Source organism: Artibeus jamaicensis, unplaced genomic scaffold (assembly GCF_021234435.1).
Source record: "Artibeus jamaicensis isolate MK-2021 breed Jamaican fruit bat unplaced genomic scaffold, CSHL_Jam_final contig_1085, whole genome shotgun sequence".
NCBI lineage: Eukaryota > Metazoa > Chordata > Mammalia > Chiroptera > Phyllostomidae > Artibeus > Artibeus jamaicensis.
In genome coordinates, this window is record NW_026521214.1 from 995,355 (window position 1) to 1,011,706 (window position 16,352).

Consider the following 16,352-nt stretch of genomic DNA (forward strand, 5'->3'; position numbering starts at 1 on the left):
GTGAGAGAGGCAGTTACCATTAAACCCTCTGGGTAGGACCGTCTCTATGGGGGGCGGGGAGACGGACACACCAGGTTCCCCCGCAGAGGACCTCTGCCGCCTCTCCGTTCAGCTCGCCCCCTCCGGGGGATGCCCACCCACACTCAGATGGACACCCCTGCCCCCACACCCCACCCAAAGAACACAGGCAGCAACAGGCAGCTTCGGCAATACGCGATATACATCATACATTTATTAGTGAATATCCCTCTGAAATCAGCAACAATATTAAAAAAAATAATGATTGCACTACTTGGTCAAGCAGAACTAGCAACTTTCATTTTAAAAAAAGTACAAATCTGTTAAAAATTTCAATCAGTATACACATATATATATAATACAACATACTAGTCATGTTAAATGCTACAAACCAATGTGAATCCAATGGAATGGAAAAAAACCACACATTTAAGCTTTAAGAACAATTTTTTCTCTATATATTAGCATTTTTTCTCAAATACATACATGGGAAGAATGAGGTAACTGTAAAATGTGCAAGGAACAGGGCCCCCAAAGTACATATATTTCTCTCTATATATGCAGTTACATATATATAAAACGCCCCTCTAACACAGAACACAGGTGCCAGGCCCAGCCAGGCTGGGGATGCTGCCCACGGCCGTGCCCAGGCCAGAAGCTGGGAAGTGAGTAAACATCAGCAAGCCCCCACCATAGGAAATCATTGGTAACATGGCATCTATAGCAAGGTCGGCAAATCACAAACATCCTAAATAATTGTTTTATAAATCTTTTTTTAAATGATTTTTTAAAATGTTGTGCCCCCCCTGCCCCCGCCCCACCACAGTTGCTTGTGGGACCCTGCGGCAGCCAGCACAATCCGAGAGCCTGCCCGGCCCACCCCCAGGACTGGAGGGTCTTGAAACCTTTTGTCAGGGTGAGGAAGGGTGGGTCGGAGAGGGTGGTTCTGTGTAAAACACACGGGGTTTCGACACTGCTATAAATATAGAAACATCACCTGGAGTTATATACAGTAAGACTTTGGGTTCTCCACGGGGGTGGGGCCAGGCTGACGAGGCCCCGTGGCAGGCGGGGGGGGGAGGCAGGAGCAGGGGCCGCTGCAGGGGAACGAGGGTGGTTGGAGCATCCCTGAGGCAGCAGGCGCCAGGGGCTGCCTGCTAGGATGTGCCGGCCCCACACGCAGTTCGTTCGGGGCAGCAACCCCAGCGGGGAGTAGGGCAGGAGAGACCAGGGGGGGCGAGGGAAGGGAGCTCAGCCAGACCCTGCTGGGGCCTACTCCAGACCTGGGGGGGTGGCAGGGCTCAGGCTGGGAGGGGGCCCTGTCCCCCTGGGACTTCCCTGGAGATGCGCCCAGGCGGGGACGGGCCCTGGCTGGAGGGAGAAATGCCCTGAAAAGCACACGGTCCCGGTGGGCTCGGGGGACAGACGTGCGCAGTACAGTGCATGGCAGTTATCAGCTGAGCACAGACCCCCCCCCCCCCCCGACTCTGCCTGTGACCGCCAGCCGCAGGCCGGGCCCCGGCTGCGCATGAGTGTGTGGACTGGGCAGCACCAGCGGGCCATTCCTTGCCCCCTGGGCACTCAGTCCTGGGTGGTCCCTAAGCCGCCCATTTAACAGAGGAAACATTGTTTAAAAACCCACACTCCCAAATCCTACACGTGATTCTGGGCCAAATGAATACAGGAAAGCTGCTACTCCTCACGTTCATGCAAAATGACAGAAAGGGGACACTGGACATAGGGTCTGGCCCCTGTCACTGCCAGGGAGGAGTGGCCACCAGGACACCGGTCACTCTCCCTGGTCTGGCCCAGGCCCCTCAGGATACCTGTGGCCCATGCTCAGGGCCCTCCAGCCTGGGGGTGGGGCTGGAATGTTGTGCCTGGGGCAAGGGGCCTCTAGGGAGCCCGGCCCGCCTCTCCCAGCAGGCTGGGTAGGGCTGTCCGACTGGATCAAGGCTGGAGGACCAAGGCCTGCGGGTCGGGAACAGCCTCATGCCACTGTCTTTGCCTGTCAGTGCCACCTGGGAAGAGGGCACACTGTTTCAGTGCGAGACTGTGTAACCCAGGATGGTGCCTCTGCCCATCCTAGGGCCAAGGGTTTTCACCAACTGGGCTGGGGGAACAGACCCCTGGCTCCCCGAGCTGTCAGGAGGAGGAGCTGGACCGGAGGGCAAATGGGAGGGAGACTGAGTTAGGGACCCTCAGGCGGCTCCGTGGCGGGCAGACCGGCAGGCAGACTGGGGATGGGGTCTTTGGAGCTTGGCAAACGCAGGGGCTTATTGCAGAGCTGACCCCGGCACCAGCTCTGGAGATACAGTCAAAACAACCAGACAGGCCCGGGCCACTCCTGCCCCACCCTCCCTGGGTTTCCCGAGTTTCCAGAGCTTCAGGCAGGGCTCTCACGGGCAGCTGTGGGCCTCACTCGGCCTCCCTGGGCACTTCAGAGGCGTCGGCCCGGCAGATGGGACACGTCCGGTTGGCCTGGGGCGGGGGTAAGCAGCCACACATCAGACCCCACTCACGCCTGCCCCCTATCCCACCTGGGTCTTTTCCGCCGCCTGGCAGGGACGTGGCCCCGAGTCCAGCCCTCCCCTCTCAGGACAGGAAGAGTGCCCAGGGCTGCATCACCTTCAGCCACTTGTCGACACACTTGGTGTGGAACTCGTGGTTGCAGGGGAGGACTCGGAGCAGCTGCCGTGCCTCAAAGTCACTGAAGCAGACCACACACCTGGGGGAGAGCAGAGAGCACCATCCCCTGCATGCTGCCCCGCCGGCGAGGGAAAGCTCTAGGCAGACCCCGAGGCCCCACCCCCGGAGGGGTCCCCAGCACTCACAGCGTCTGCTCAGACTGCCGGCTGTCCGGGTTAAAGCGGTAGGCCGGGAGCTGCTCTATGTCCGCTTTGGCGAGTCCTCGGGGCTTGGCGTCCCCCAGCCGCTCTGCCAGGCTCAGGAGGGCCTGCATATGGGCAGAAGGGGACCGGGTCAGTGGTGGCCTGGGCTGGAGGTCCCCAAGATCCCACCTCCCAGAACAGGGTTCTGTGGCACCTCATAGTTCTCCATCTCCACATCGTCCACGTCAAGATCCAGGCTGATGGTGGGTCCCACTGCTGTTGGTGACATTGGCAGCATCGAGCTAGGGGACAAAGGCACAGGGGTGCCCAGTCAAGTTCAGCAGGCACTAGGGTGCAGCGTTTGCCCCAAGACATGGCAAGAAGGGATAGCCCAGCTGGTGCACGTGCTTGCAGATGCGTGGTCTGCTGGAGTGCCAGATGGCCTGAGAGGCCCAGATGCCACCAGCTATGCGGGGTCTCACCACTGGAGGCCCCAGGAGAACAGAGCACCATGGTCTGGGACAGATGTGTCGGTACTCACAGGAAGTAGGGCAGGAAGCTGGGGTAATACGGCGGTGGGGGTGGTGGCGGGGGCGGCGGCGGCGGTAGCGGCTGTTGCAGGCGGTACCTCTGGGTGCTCAGTCTCCGTGGCACCATGTGGGAATAGGGCTGTGACGAGGGCAGTGGTGAGCCGGTGGGCTCGGCTCCCACCATCCCCGAGCCCAGGAGGCGGCACTCACCACTCCAAAGGACAGCTCTTGGTGCAGCGGGTCGTGGGGCAGGTAGTGCAGGGGCACAGACGGGGAAAGGGCTGGGCCCGGGGCAGAGGTGGAGTAGGCGAAGCTCCCCAGGGGGTACTGATCCCCCCGCAGGTCCACATCACTGTCCAGCCGCTGCAAGGGCTGGGAGAGGCGGGTGTGGGTCAGCGGGAGCCAGTCACAGGGAAGGCCCCGCCCCACAGGCTGCTTCCTCTGGCGCCAGCCCCATCACCCAGACTCACCATCCGCGGGTGCTGGGTCTGCAGCGATATGAACTGCCCCAGAGGCGCCATGTGGGTGGGCTGGGGGTGTGGGGCTGGCGGTGGGGGGTGCAGGATGTAGTGGTCACTGGAGATGAGGTGGGGGTAGGCCTGATAGGGCACAGGCAGCTGCTGCATGGTGCACGCCTGGATCAGCTGCCGAGAGAGGGGCAGGGGCTGGAGAAGGTTCTTCTGGGCTGGCCCTGTGCTTGTGACCAGGGCCAGGGCCACCAGCCCATCCAGCAACAGACCCCGCCGAGGCCCCCTGGAATGACCACCCCACCCCTAGCCTCGGCCACCCAGGCAGGATGCTATACTCTGCACTGTCAGCAGGTGCCACCCCAAACAGGCTGTCGGGAGGCTGGGCGCAGCGCACTGGTGCTCTGCCGGCACGGATGGGCGTGGTGAGCTTGGTGGTTGGGCCATGGCCTGTGCTGGGTCTTCTCGTGGGGATGGAAGGGGGGGCAGAGGCCCTCACTCACCGGGGGTGGGAGGCAGCAGAGCGGGTAGTGCTGCCCACTGAACATCACGGAGCATGCTGGGAGCTGTTGGGCACTGCAGCCAGGGATGTGCTGGCCTGAAGGCAAGGGGAAGCCTTGGGTCGTCACTGTGGTGACTGTGTAGGACAGGGGGACGGCTCCCTGGTGCACCTGTGGGCAGAGAAGGGCCCGAATTGCTGGGAGGAAGCGTAGCCGTGAGAAAGTCCTGCCGGGCCACCTCCCTCCCTGCTCTAGCTGGGGCTGACCTGGGTGCAGACCTGGCCGTTCCTCTGCCCCACTCCCCAAAGGGCAGGGGACCCTCGGGGAACCTGAGTGGGCTGCCATCTCTACCACTCATCCACTGCGTGGCCCCAGGGTGGCCCTCCCCTTCTCTGGGCCTCAGTTTACCAACCTGTGAAGCAGGGCCTGGCTATGTCTGCTCCACAGAGAGCTGGGCTGGGGGGCGGGGGTGTGCTGCCTACCTGCTCGTGGATGTCGACCATGAACGGGGGGCTCTGTTGGGAGGCTGGGTGCAGCATTCGGGGGCTCCCGCCGGCAGGAGCCGAGGCTCGGTGCTCTTCTACGGGGAAGAGTGGCGGTCGGGGCGGCGGCTGCTGGGAGGGTGAGCGCTCATCCTGGGCAGGCAGGCGGCCCTCACGGCCAGGGCTGCACCACAGAGAGGAGGCCCGGGTAGGACTAAGGGGGGCCACTCACTCACAGGCATGGAGGGAAGCCGAGGTCACCACCCACTGCGGAGGGAAGAAGGCTCAGGGCCCTGTGCCCCGCCACCCCGGCCCCTGAACCCCAGCCCCAGGAGCCCTAGGAGGTTCCCTCCTACCTTCCCCAGAGCCAGGCCGGGGTGCTGCCAGGTCCCGCAGACAATCGCCGCTGACCCACAGGTGTGGAGGGGGGCCACCTAGTCACTGCCAGAGCCCATGGTCGCATCAGGGGTGGCAGAGAAGTGGAGGGGCTGGGCCGGGGCTCACGACCCTGTAAGTCAAAATGACACAGAAACGTAGGTACAGAGAAGTCCAGTCACTTGCCCCATGGGGGTCTGAGAGGCAGACTCAAACTCCTGCAGTCCGATTCCTGGGCCACTGACACGCACCCCCACCCGTGCTCCCATGCCCACACACAGGCTCGCTGGGTCCAGCCCTCTTCTGGGCACTGGGCTCGGGACTGAGCCCAGGGACAAGCCTGGCCTGCAGGGGGCCCAGGCTGCAGTCTTCCGCTCTGCAGACCAGCAGCAAGTTCCTGAGGGCTGTGGTAGTTTCAGAGGGCTGGCCTGCACACTTCTGGGCCAGGTGGCCCAGGTAAGGCTCCCCCAGTGTGGGTACCCAGGGCATGCTCAGGTGTGCGGTCTCAATGTTGGCCTCCAGGAAGGAGGGGGACTCTAGCTTCCTCCCTCCCATCTGGTTGGCTCAGGGGATTCCAATCAGGTTTGAGGCTTGGTTTTCCTTCTTCCTCTGTTGCCAGGTTCTGACCCAGTTCCTGCCCTTGGGGACACCTAGTCCAAGGCAAGGCTGCCCCTCATGGGAAAGTCCTGCCGGGCCACTTCCCTCCCTTCTCTGGCTCGGGGCCTTTCCAGGTACGGACCCGGCTGTTGCTTTGTTTCTTTCTGTAACCCAGTCCCACACTGCCTGTCCACGTGGGACTTCACCTAGTCTTAAGAGGCACTGTTGGCTCCATTTTACAGGTGAGAAACTGAGGCTCAGATGGAAGATGGGACTTGCACAAGGGTCAAAACTGGGAGGGGGGCTATCCACAAGCCTCGGGCTGCATCTTGGCTGAGGGGAGGGGTCCAGCCCGAAGGGCTTTCCAGGAGGTGACGAAGGAAGCCAGCCACCCTGGTTGGTCGGGTGGGTCTGGAAAGAGGCCAGGACTTTGCCCTGGAGGCTGCACATATACCCCAAGTGGGAGGTGGAGCTTGCTGGGGGGGGGCGGGGGGAGAAGAAGCCAGGACCTAAGGGAGGAAGCTGAGTGGGAATGGGGTGTGGCAGGTCTTCTCCCTCCCTGGGAGCTGGGGGCTCAGGGGGGGCAAGTTGGAGGTGGCACTCATTACCGTAAGTCGGGAGGAGGCCCCTGCACAGCCGCTGCTGCTCGTGCCAGAGGGAGGCCCCCACTGCCCCTTCCCCTCTGATGGAACTCCTGTGCGTCCCTGCCCTCCGGCTGTGGGTGTCGCCTCTCTGGTGACAGAGCCAGGAGGCAGCTGCACTGTCCCCTCCCCACCTTGTTCCTTCCTGCCAACCGAGGCAAAGACACCTCCTTTGCGCTTGGCATTCAAGCCTGGGCCCTGACTCTCCAAGGAAGGTGCTTCTCCAGCTGTCAGGAGGCCCAGCCAGGAAGTGGGGGCTGGGGACACACCTCTCCCACCCAGCTCACTTGTCAGAGGGGTGAAGGGCCCAGTGACCAACTTATGTCTAGCGCAGGGCAGGCCTGGTGTGGGGACGCACATCACACAGGGCCAAGGCCAGTCTGGTATAGTGGAGCTAGTGCCAGCAATTCAAACCTGGGAGACCACATACAGACCTGCCTTTGGAGTGGCGGGGGGCAGGGGATCTGGTTCCATGGGCCCTCATTTCTGCTCGGCCCCCCTGGGACTGTTCCCCACCTGCCCACCACAGGTGACTAGGTGTATGATCCCTACGGTGCACATCCTTACACATGCATGTACTCACACAGCCTCCCTGATGCCTGCTGACAATTCAGCCTAGCAAACAAAGGCCAAGAGAGACGCAGAGGTGATACTTGAGTATCTGGGGTCTGGCCAACCCCAGACTTCCTGGATCAGAATCTTTACAGTTGGGAAACAAGGACCCCTAGACTTTTACCAAATTCTCCAGCAGTTTCTACAGTCAGGCTCGGCTTAGGAATCTCCACTCTGACCTGAGATCCTGGGAACCCAGTCCCACTGATGAGGAATGTTAACAATAGCTGTGATACTTCCCACGAGCCGTCTCAACGAGACCTCACATAGCCATGCTCAGAAGCAGGCAGCTGGAGGTGTGAGTGTGCCGGGACACGACCCTGGCAGTGGCCTCAACCGCTCCTCGAGCCAGACTGTCTTGCTGAAGCCTGGGCAGCATTAAGACACAGGTGTGCGAACCCCACAGAGGCCCAGGCCCGTGGGAATCTGCTCCGAGCCCAACCCCTCAAAGACACTCACCCTCAGGAAAGGGAAGAAGCAAGTTGCTGAGAACCCAAACCAAAAGACAGAAGAGGCTCCAGCTGTGACAACGGTTCCAGAGAAGGCAGTGCTGGTCCCTGCGTTCTCACACAGGACACCCTGATCTCTGGCCAGAGTCTCAGGCACAGCACTTCCCCTCCCAGAGCCTCCGCTTCTTCATTGCAGAGCGGGAGCAGCGTGGTGGCCACTCCCAGCGCACTGGCCAGGGCTGTGCGCCCCAGGAGGAGCGGTCTGCAAGACTTAGGTTCAAGCGGCCACGGTCAGGTAGTGAGAGAAGCTCACCTTCATCCCCACCCTCCAAGCAGAAATCAGGGGCCACTTCAAGCTCTGCAAGCAGTTGCTGGGGTACATGCCTCCCTAGGGGAGCACCCCAGCTGGCAAGGAGGAGGCCCCTGGTTCCTGAAGTTCTACGTTCCACTAGGGATGGAGACAGCAGAGGGGACACACCCACTTCACAGCTGAGGAAACTGAGCCGCAAAGAAAGGAAGTCACCTTCTCTAGACCACAAACCCAGAGAGGGACAGCACTGGCCCTGGCTGGCCGCCTGGGCCCAGATTCCCCCAACCCCCGCCTCACCCACTAGCATCAGGAACCCTTAGAACCGCCTGATCCCAACTCTATCCCAGGCCCTAAAGGAGATCAGGGGAGTGCTCCTGAAGGTGCCTGCAACTTGCCCTTGTGGAAAGAAGCAAGGGAGGCTCCCAGTTAGAGCTAGTAGCTGGCTCAAGGTCAAACAGCAAGTGTGGACGCCCCCTAACTGCTCTGCCTTTCCACACTCCTGTGTGCTGTGCTCTCTCCCTGAAGTCCCAACCCTAAATCCCATCCTGCCTGGAAGCAGGCACCATCCCTTGCACCCATGCCCTCCCCCCCAGGAAGCAGCCAATTCCCTACTTCAAGTGCTCCAGCAGCCACCCCCATCTGGGTCTAGGGAAACCCCTTTCAAGTCATGTCAGGTGGCCTCAGGTGCTGTTTTGCAGATAAGGAAAGCCAGTCTGAAAGCATGAACAGACTAAACAGGATGAGAAGCCCCTTCCTACTCTCTCCTCAACCCCCAAAAGAGGCAGGCCAGGACAGCCAGACTTGGGACTAAGAGTTCTTGCTTGGCCAGCCCGGACTCCCTGGGTGACCTTGCTCAAGGAAATCTCTTCAGTTCTTAGTCTCAGTTGCCACAACTGTAAAATGGGGATGGAAATCTCTCCTTCCCAGAGCACCCAAATCAAACCAGATGACCAGAGATGCAAGACTCCCAAGAGGCTGCACTAGTGGGGCAGCGAACCACTGTCCCCTAGGGGGTCCCTCAATGTGGGCCACGTACAGGTTTCAGGCCTCTGGGAAGCTTCCTCAGCTACCCCTCCCAGGGAATGGAATACCAGGGTGTGGACACCGCCCGGAGAGGGGCCTCTCTCATCCCCATCTCACTCCTTTGTGCCGCGTTTGGAGGGACAAGGGGGCGGGAGGCCAGACTGCGGCGTCTGAGCTTGAGCGCTGTGACTTTAAGAGTCGAGGATCCCGGACCATGTGCTCGGCGTGAGACAAAAGCAACAACAAAGGAAGTGGCGGCGGCAGGGGGAGGGGGCAGCTCCTTCCTCTCCAACCGCAGCGCCCAGACTCTGGAGCAGGAGGACTCGTGGAGGCCTCGGGGGTCGCTGGGACGGGGGTGTCTCTGATCCTACGCCGCCCCCGCCGGACTTCCCGTGATTAACCCCTGCGGAGCCAGCTCTATCACAGCCCCCAGTCCTAAGGGAGGGGGGCAGCAGTTTCCAGGGATGCGGAAATAGGGAGTTGGGGGCTCTGGCCCTGACTCACCTTCAGCCGCCTGGACACACGTTGATTCCTTTGTTCCCGATCTAGGGCGGCCAAGCTGGGCAAGGGGGCGGTGGTGGTGCTGCAGGGCTGCCCGGACCCTTTAAGAGCCCCCGCCCTGCGGAACAATATGCTCCCCTCCCCACCCCCAGTCCGCGGGCAGTCCTGCTCCTTCCGGGGCCCTCTCTCTTTGTTGTCGGTCCGCTGGCGTCTGCCTCCCGAGGCCCACGCGCGCTAAGCCTGCCTCGGCCCAGACTCTCCGGGAGCTGGAGGCGACGCAGGACGCGGATGGGTTTGCGCAGCTGCCCGCGGCTGGCCCTTTAAGAACTGTCCGCCGCGCCAGCGGAATGTAACAAACCCGACATTTGATTCACAACATTGGGAGCGACGGGGTCGCGCGTCAGGTGGGAGGGGGGCCTCGCGGGAGCGCGCTAAGAGGTTCCGACAAACAGTAGCAGACTGCTGCCCGCGGCAGCCCCGCCCCATTGGGGCCCCAAGAGCCAATCATTCGCTGCAGCTAGGCACGTGATTAGTGAGCCGCCATTTTGGGAGGCAGATTGAAAAAAAACTCGCCCCCACTTTCGCACTTAAAGTGACCGCAGCTAGCACAGGCAAGGGGCGGGGCCACACGGCCAGACCTAAAGATGGGAGACTCGGAGGAGGGAAAACCCAATCAGCTGCAATTCGAACTCATTAAGCAAACTCACGAGCTACTCGCCCCTCTGAGGCTCAGTTTCCCTGCTGGAAAAATGGGTCCCGTCGAGAGAACCGCAGCCCGGACTTACTGTATCATGGTTCCCTTCTGGAGGCAGGGCGCCACCTGAGACACTGAACTGCAGTGGGGCCAATCTTCACTTAGGATTTGGGGGGGGGTCGTCTTAGGCCAGCCCGAGTGGTTAGGAAAGCTCTAACAGCTCTGTACCGGCAAGCTCCCCAGAAATGACGTCAACCCCAAAAGGTACTGCGCTCGATGACATCAGGGTCTGGCTGCTCCACATCTACTAGTTTATACTGCGCGGCAGCTTTAAAAAGCTGGGACGGCCCTCACTGCCTAGCGAACCAATAGTGGGCTATCTATGTAAATAAGCTAATGCCTAACCGGCAGGGGGATTGGCCCTGCACATACTGACGTCACAGAGACATTTTACATGCCCCGCCCCCAACATGGCCAGGAGAAGGGGCGGGTAACCATTTGAAGCTAGAGAAGTAGGCGTCGGGCACTTCAGTTGCTTCTTGACTAAGGGGGATTGGGGAAGTAAGCCAGCCAAGTTTTTAGTTTTCTACTATACTCCCAGCACCTATGTGACAGAAGGATTAGTACAACCTGCCCATTTTACAGACGGGTAAAGAGGATCAAGAGAAGTATCACTGCCCCCAGGTCACAAGCCACGGAAGTGTGGCTGACCATGTGTTTGAACCTAAGCTAAAGCTGAAGTTCCCCCTTTGACGCGATGCCCTCCCTGGGCAGATATACAAAGTGGAAAATTAACACCATATTGATTATTTAAGCAAAAAGATCAGTAGTACCCGAAATATCCAAGAGCTGGGAACCGCCCCCATCAAGAATGGTGTATGAGCTCTGCTTGGCTGGTGTGGCTCAGTGGACTGAGTGGCCTGTGAACCAAAGGACTGCCACTTAGATTCCCAGGCTGGGCACATGCCTGTTCCCACTTAGGGGTGTGCAAGAGGTGCAACCTATCGCTGTATCTTTCACACATCAGTGCTTCTCTCCCTCTCTAAAGATAAATTTTAAAAATATTGAAAGCAAGATGCTCAACAGAATATAACAGTATGTATCTATTTTTTAAAAAATAGATACATACAAAAATATCTGCAGAATATTTGTGGAAGAATATAGAAGAAACTGACAATTGTCCTCAGGGAGAACTGTAAGAGACTCCTGGGTCAGGAGGGTAGACTTTTTATTGTACATGCTTTTGTACATTTGCTCTTAAAAAACAACAACAACCCTGTACAGTATATAATCTACTGAAAAGTCTAAAGAAAATTCCTGTCAAAGAGTATGTTTTTAGTTTTAAGCCATAAAAACTTCTGATCCTTTGGTCATAACTTCCCCTTCTGGAAAGGTATCCAATAGAAAAACCTGTAAGTTTGGGGAACAGACACGCTTACTGAAATCTTGTGTAGCACCGTGTACGCGCAGCCAGCAACACAAGACTGAGCTCTAGGCACAGACCGAGCTCTTGATGCGTCATTACAGACGGTACCTGGGAAGCTGGGCTCACTCTCTCCACCACAGTTAACATTATGTGTGTATAAGAATAGATGGGGATAATACAGGGGGATAGATGGCTTTTTCTAGTCACCTTATCAACTCTCTTCTCCTATAACCCTGCAACCCACCATTCAAACACAATTAGAAAGTTCTCTCCATATTCCAAGATGCCTACATGTCAAGGCAACCCCCTGCTTGCCTGTGTGGGCACAGAACGTGCTGCCTGGCCTTCAGCTACGTGCTCCTACCAAGCTTCCCCCCACAAAACTTTTCAGACCCCCCTCTCTCCAGCCCTCCCCCACAACCATGCTGGAGCTCCACCTGGCCTTTCCTGCTGCCACCTTCCCGTCCAGGATGCCCTCTCCTCCTTTCTACCAATCCCATCCCTCTTCTCTGCCCTTTGAGGCTCGGCTCCCATCTTACCTCTTAAAGGAAGCTGCCAAGTCTCCAGCTTGAACCGAACTGCCCCATCTCTAAACTCAGCTCAAAGCACCATGACCTTCACCTCATGCCATTTAACTTGCACACAGCTCTGTCACAATCCATCACTGTATACTCCACTGGCCTGAGGGAACTTAGAATTTTTAAGGGCACAACATCCAGCCTTCACTGGGAGGCAGACGCCACCAACCTCATTTTATGGGTGATGATGTAAGGCTCCAGGAGGTGAACTGACTTGCCCCAGGCCACACAGTAAGAAACCTTCCCATTCCCCAAGTCAGAAAGTGACTCTTCTGACACAATCCAGGTCTGTACTTTCAATCCTTGAAGCCTCTGACTGTACCATTCACCCTGCCTAGAACACTAGGCAACCTCTGCTCACCTAACGCAAACCCCTGCCTTTGGGACTCAGCTTAAAGACCGCCTGGTCTCTGGCAGTCAGCTGCTCTGACTTCCTCCACACACAGCACAACTGTCCGCACCCTGCGTCAGGTGGGACTCCCCCTGGCCTGGCTCACAGGCCATGGTGGATGGCCACGGAAGGGGCTCTGGGTTGGACTCTCAGCCCTAGGCTACGGGGCCAGGAAAGCCCTGCCCTAGCCTCCTCTCCCGCACAACCCCCTGGGGCCCTCAGGAAACCCCTACAGCACTTTTGGCTTCTCCCTAGGGCCAGAGGCCAGTAACACATCTCCCTCTAACCTGCAATACCTTCCCGAGTGCAAGTAGAATCACTCTGGAATAAGTGGGAAGGAGGCTCAATTTTCCAGAGAAGCCAGAAATCTGGACTTTCCTATGAAATCCCCTTTCAGGTTCCCTGCCGACTCTTGTGCTTTGGAACTCCACTGTGGGGATGTGGCCTGCACACTTCCTGCAAGCTGCATTCTCATTGCCACCCCCCCACCCCCCACTCCCGGCAGGGCCAGTTCTGCTACTTTCATCATACAGATGAGGAAGGTGACTCAGGAAGTAACACCCCTTGCTACAGATCCCGGAAGTGTGGTCCAGTGGGTTCCAGAAACCACAGGTAATAGGGGATTCACCCTTGCCCAGACATCTGCCATGAGGTTCTGTGCAGAAATTGGGGTCCCAGGGCCTCCTGCATGGTCTGGACAAGTCCCATCCTAATCATTGGTTCACTGGTTCTTCCAATGACAAGTATTCGCCCCATTTTATAGACGAGGTAACTCAGGGGAGAAGGGGTGTGACTCACCCACCATCATACAGCCATCAAGGGGTAAACCTGGGATCACATCCTGATTTCACATTAAGTCTGGTTCATGCCATGCAAATGTCAACCTTGGGGTCCAAACAGCCCCAAGGACTGTTTAATGAAAGCACAGAAGTCCTGGGACAGGAGAGAGACCACAGAGGATCAGAGACTAGTGGTGGCTCCAGGTGACAGGGTAAACAAGTGACAGGGGGATCTGAATTCTGATAGCTCCAAGTGCAAAACAATGGCTGCTCTGCTCCAGCCCCCATCCCTGGGTCTCCTGTGCAGGAGATGGGACTCTCTTGAACAGGAAGAAGGCAGGGATGTTGGTTCCCACTGGGGCCCTGCCCTGCTGCACTGGCCCACACAAGGGCTTGGACAGCTGGCTGCCACCCTCCCTTCCTCAGGGTCAGAAAATGCTGCACTCCCTTCTCCTAAAACTCCTCAAGCCCTCCAGAGAAGTAGGGCCCTGCAGGCTTCTAGGCAGACCACCCAGGGACACCCGCCGCGCCCCACAGAGCCAGCCCAGGACAGGCTTGAGCAAACTGCCCTCACATCTGAGTCTCAAGCTCTGACTCCCCTAGAAAGAGCAGATGGGGGGAGGGTGGGGTACCTATAAAGGTGTTCCCGGATTGGGGCTCAGGTCTGCAGCACTTGGGCCCCAGCGTTGAAACTCTGGGCCAGTTGTTTGGCTTCTTTCTGCCTCATAGTCTCTCCTTTGTAAAATCAGGACACTGATAACAACACTAGTGACAGGTGACATTTACTGAGCACTCAGTATGTGCCAACAAGGCAGGAACACACTGATGATTAAATACAGAACCGCTGAAGCCAGCCTGTGTGACCTTCAGAAGTCACCCTCTCCGAGGCTCAATTTGGCCAAGTGTAAAATGGGCGACAGCACCTCAGAGAGTCAGTGGCTCTCTCTCTCCCTATGTGTGCACCTTTGGGGGTACCTGCCTGACTCTCCAGGCCTGGGTTTGCGCTCGGACGTGGGAGCTTTGAGGGTATGGCGCCGGGAGGGGCTGTCCTTTCTAACTTCCTCTTCCCTGCAGCTCTCACCACTGGCACCCCTGGGTCTGCAGAGCAGGTAGCAGGTACGGTCACCATATCATCCACAGATGAAAACCGAGGGCTACAGGACTGCGGCGCCTAGCAGATCCAGGGAGATAAGTCCGACCAAATACCCCATTTCCTCTCCATCTTAACTGTCTCTCCTACTCGAAAGCCAGCTTCCCACCACCCCCTTCCTGCCCACACCGCCTTCCCTACCTCTAACACCCGTTAGACTCAGGCTTAGTGGCCCTCAGGCAACGGAAGTTGAGTGACCTTGGACAGGACCAGACCCTCTCTGGCTGCCCCGCCCCGTTCCCCCAACCCCAGGCGATCCGACATCCTGAAAGCAGTTAACGATGGCTCTGGTGTGCAGTGATCTGGTCCCGGACCGCAACCACTCCAGAGCAGGGGCCAGGACGTTCTGGATCCCCAGAGGTTGGCACAGGGAGCGCCGGTAAAATGGAACGGACGTGACGAGGCCAAATGCCCGCAGTTCTCTAACCCAGATGCCAGGGCCCGCAGCTGAAGCCTGGACCCGCCGGGGGTTACAATCGGGGCATGCGCAGTGCGCAGGGCAGGCTGAGACTTGTAGTTCCCAGGGGCTCCGCGAATGGGGCACTTGGACCTAGTGAACGGACTTAAGTGGAGAGGCTCTGGCTCCGGGTCCCGGGACAGCGAGCTTCGGCCCTGCGGACGCAGGGAGAGGTCCCGCTGGAAGTCCTGCGCTACTCTGCCAGCCCGTGGCCGCCCCCAATCGCTCCATCTTTGCTGTCTCTGCGGCGCGGGCGCACGGCGTTGGAGCCAGGCTGGGCGTTACCTGGGGCCGCGGCGGGGCTCCAGCCCCACCGGGCGGCCGGCGCGTCGCTCCCGCTGCAGCCCCGGGTCCCGGTCCTGCTGCGGCCTGAGCGTCACCGGCCGCGGCACCCCTTCTGGCCCCACGCAGTGGAACGGTCTGCGGACCTCACCACTGGGCGCAAGCGCAGGGCCCACGCCGGCTGCGCAGCTTTCGCCCCTGCTCCCGCGTGCATGGAACTACCTGGACTACACCAAGCGCGCAGGAGCGGGAGGGGGAAGAGGGCGTGGTATGGCCCGACCACGCCTACTCGGCGTCCCGCGGGAAAGGAGAAAGGGCTGGAGAGGGACGAAGATCTTAGAGCTGGGCGTCGTAGCTGCTTGGACTTCTGTCCACGTAACCATGGAGTGGTGGCTGACATAGTCTCTCATCTGTAAAATTAATACGAGTCTGTGACCGTTCAAAGAGCCTTTGCTTTACAGGAAGTTGACCCTCGCTCCCAGCCGCAGATGGAGAAGCAAGGATCCGTGTACAAAGAGCACTCTGTGGTCAGCCGATCTTGGTTCTCCCGTTTGGGCCTTTTTCTGAGTCTCAGTTTCCTCATCTGGGAAATGGTAGCAATAATACCTCCTTGGGGAGGTTGGGACACTGCAATGACAAGAGAGGGCATATGCCCATCGTTACAGCCAGCCCGGATAGAGACTGGTGGTAACCTGCTCAGGGCGCCCATCCCAAATCCCCAAGAGCATCCCGGATGCCTTGCATCCGTGGGCGTCCTAAGCCGGCGAGGACTACAACTCCCAGTGTACCCTACTGTGGCCTGCCGTGCCCAGAGTCGTAGTCCCCGGAGACCTTGCCTCCCAGGGCTGCCCAAGAGGACATCCTTTCTCAGCCTGGGACCTGGGGCCCTCTCCACTGGCCCGCGACTTTGAGGCCAACTTAAAAAAAATTATATGTATATATTTATTTATTTTAGCGAGGCCAACTTGTTTCTTTAAGTTTTCGTGGAGCTTTGACCATGAGCCAAACAATATTCTAAGTGCTTAATATGAATTGCCTTAGTTATCCCTAAGATCTGAACAGTATGGGAATACTGTTATTATCTCTGTGTTATAGATTTCAAAATGGACACACCCTGAGGAGAAGAAGATTTGTTAGACAGTGACAGGGCCTCAGCTCTTCCCAGGGCAGCAAAGGGAGTCGGACTGCATCGAACTGCCCCTTCGTGGGCGCGCCTCTGCCCTTGCCCTGCGCTGAGTGCTGGGCAGAATCACTCAGTC

General features: G+C 58.5%; 1 protein-coding gene across 6 annotated transcripts; it reads right to left on the minus strand.

The window, feature by feature from the left end:
* Positions 1-208: 208 nt before the first annotated feature.
* RNF44 (ring finger protein 44) lies at positions 209-15,323 on the minus strand. Of its 6 annotated transcripts, none has more exons than XM_037164033.2 (11): positions 15,097-15,323; positions 5,185-5,336; positions 4,829-5,012; positions 4,350-4,517; positions 3,850-4,014; positions 3,590-3,751; positions 3,391-3,518; positions 3,064-3,151; positions 2,853-2,974; positions 2,647-2,746; positions 209-2,499 (listed from the first exon to the last, which is right to left on the minus strand). In XM_037164033.2, exons 2-11 carry the CDS (start codon positions 5,289-5,291, stop codon positions 2,437-2,439), a joined length of 1,287 nt encoding a protein of 428 aa, XP_037019928.1. In that variant the 5' UTR covers positions 5,292-5,336; positions 15,097-15,323; the 3' UTR covers positions 209-2,436. The 6 variants fall into 6 exon arrangements, with proteins under 6 accessions (XP_037019928.1, XP_037019924.1, XP_037019927.1 ...); XM_037164029.2 differs by having other exon boundaries at positions 3,850-4,023; positions 15,097-15,322; XM_037164032.2 differs by lacking the exon at positions 15,097-15,323 and adding an exon at positions 10,122-11,767 and having other exon boundaries at positions 3,850-4,023.
* Between the last annotated feature and the right edge of the window lie 1,029 nt (positions 15,324-16,352).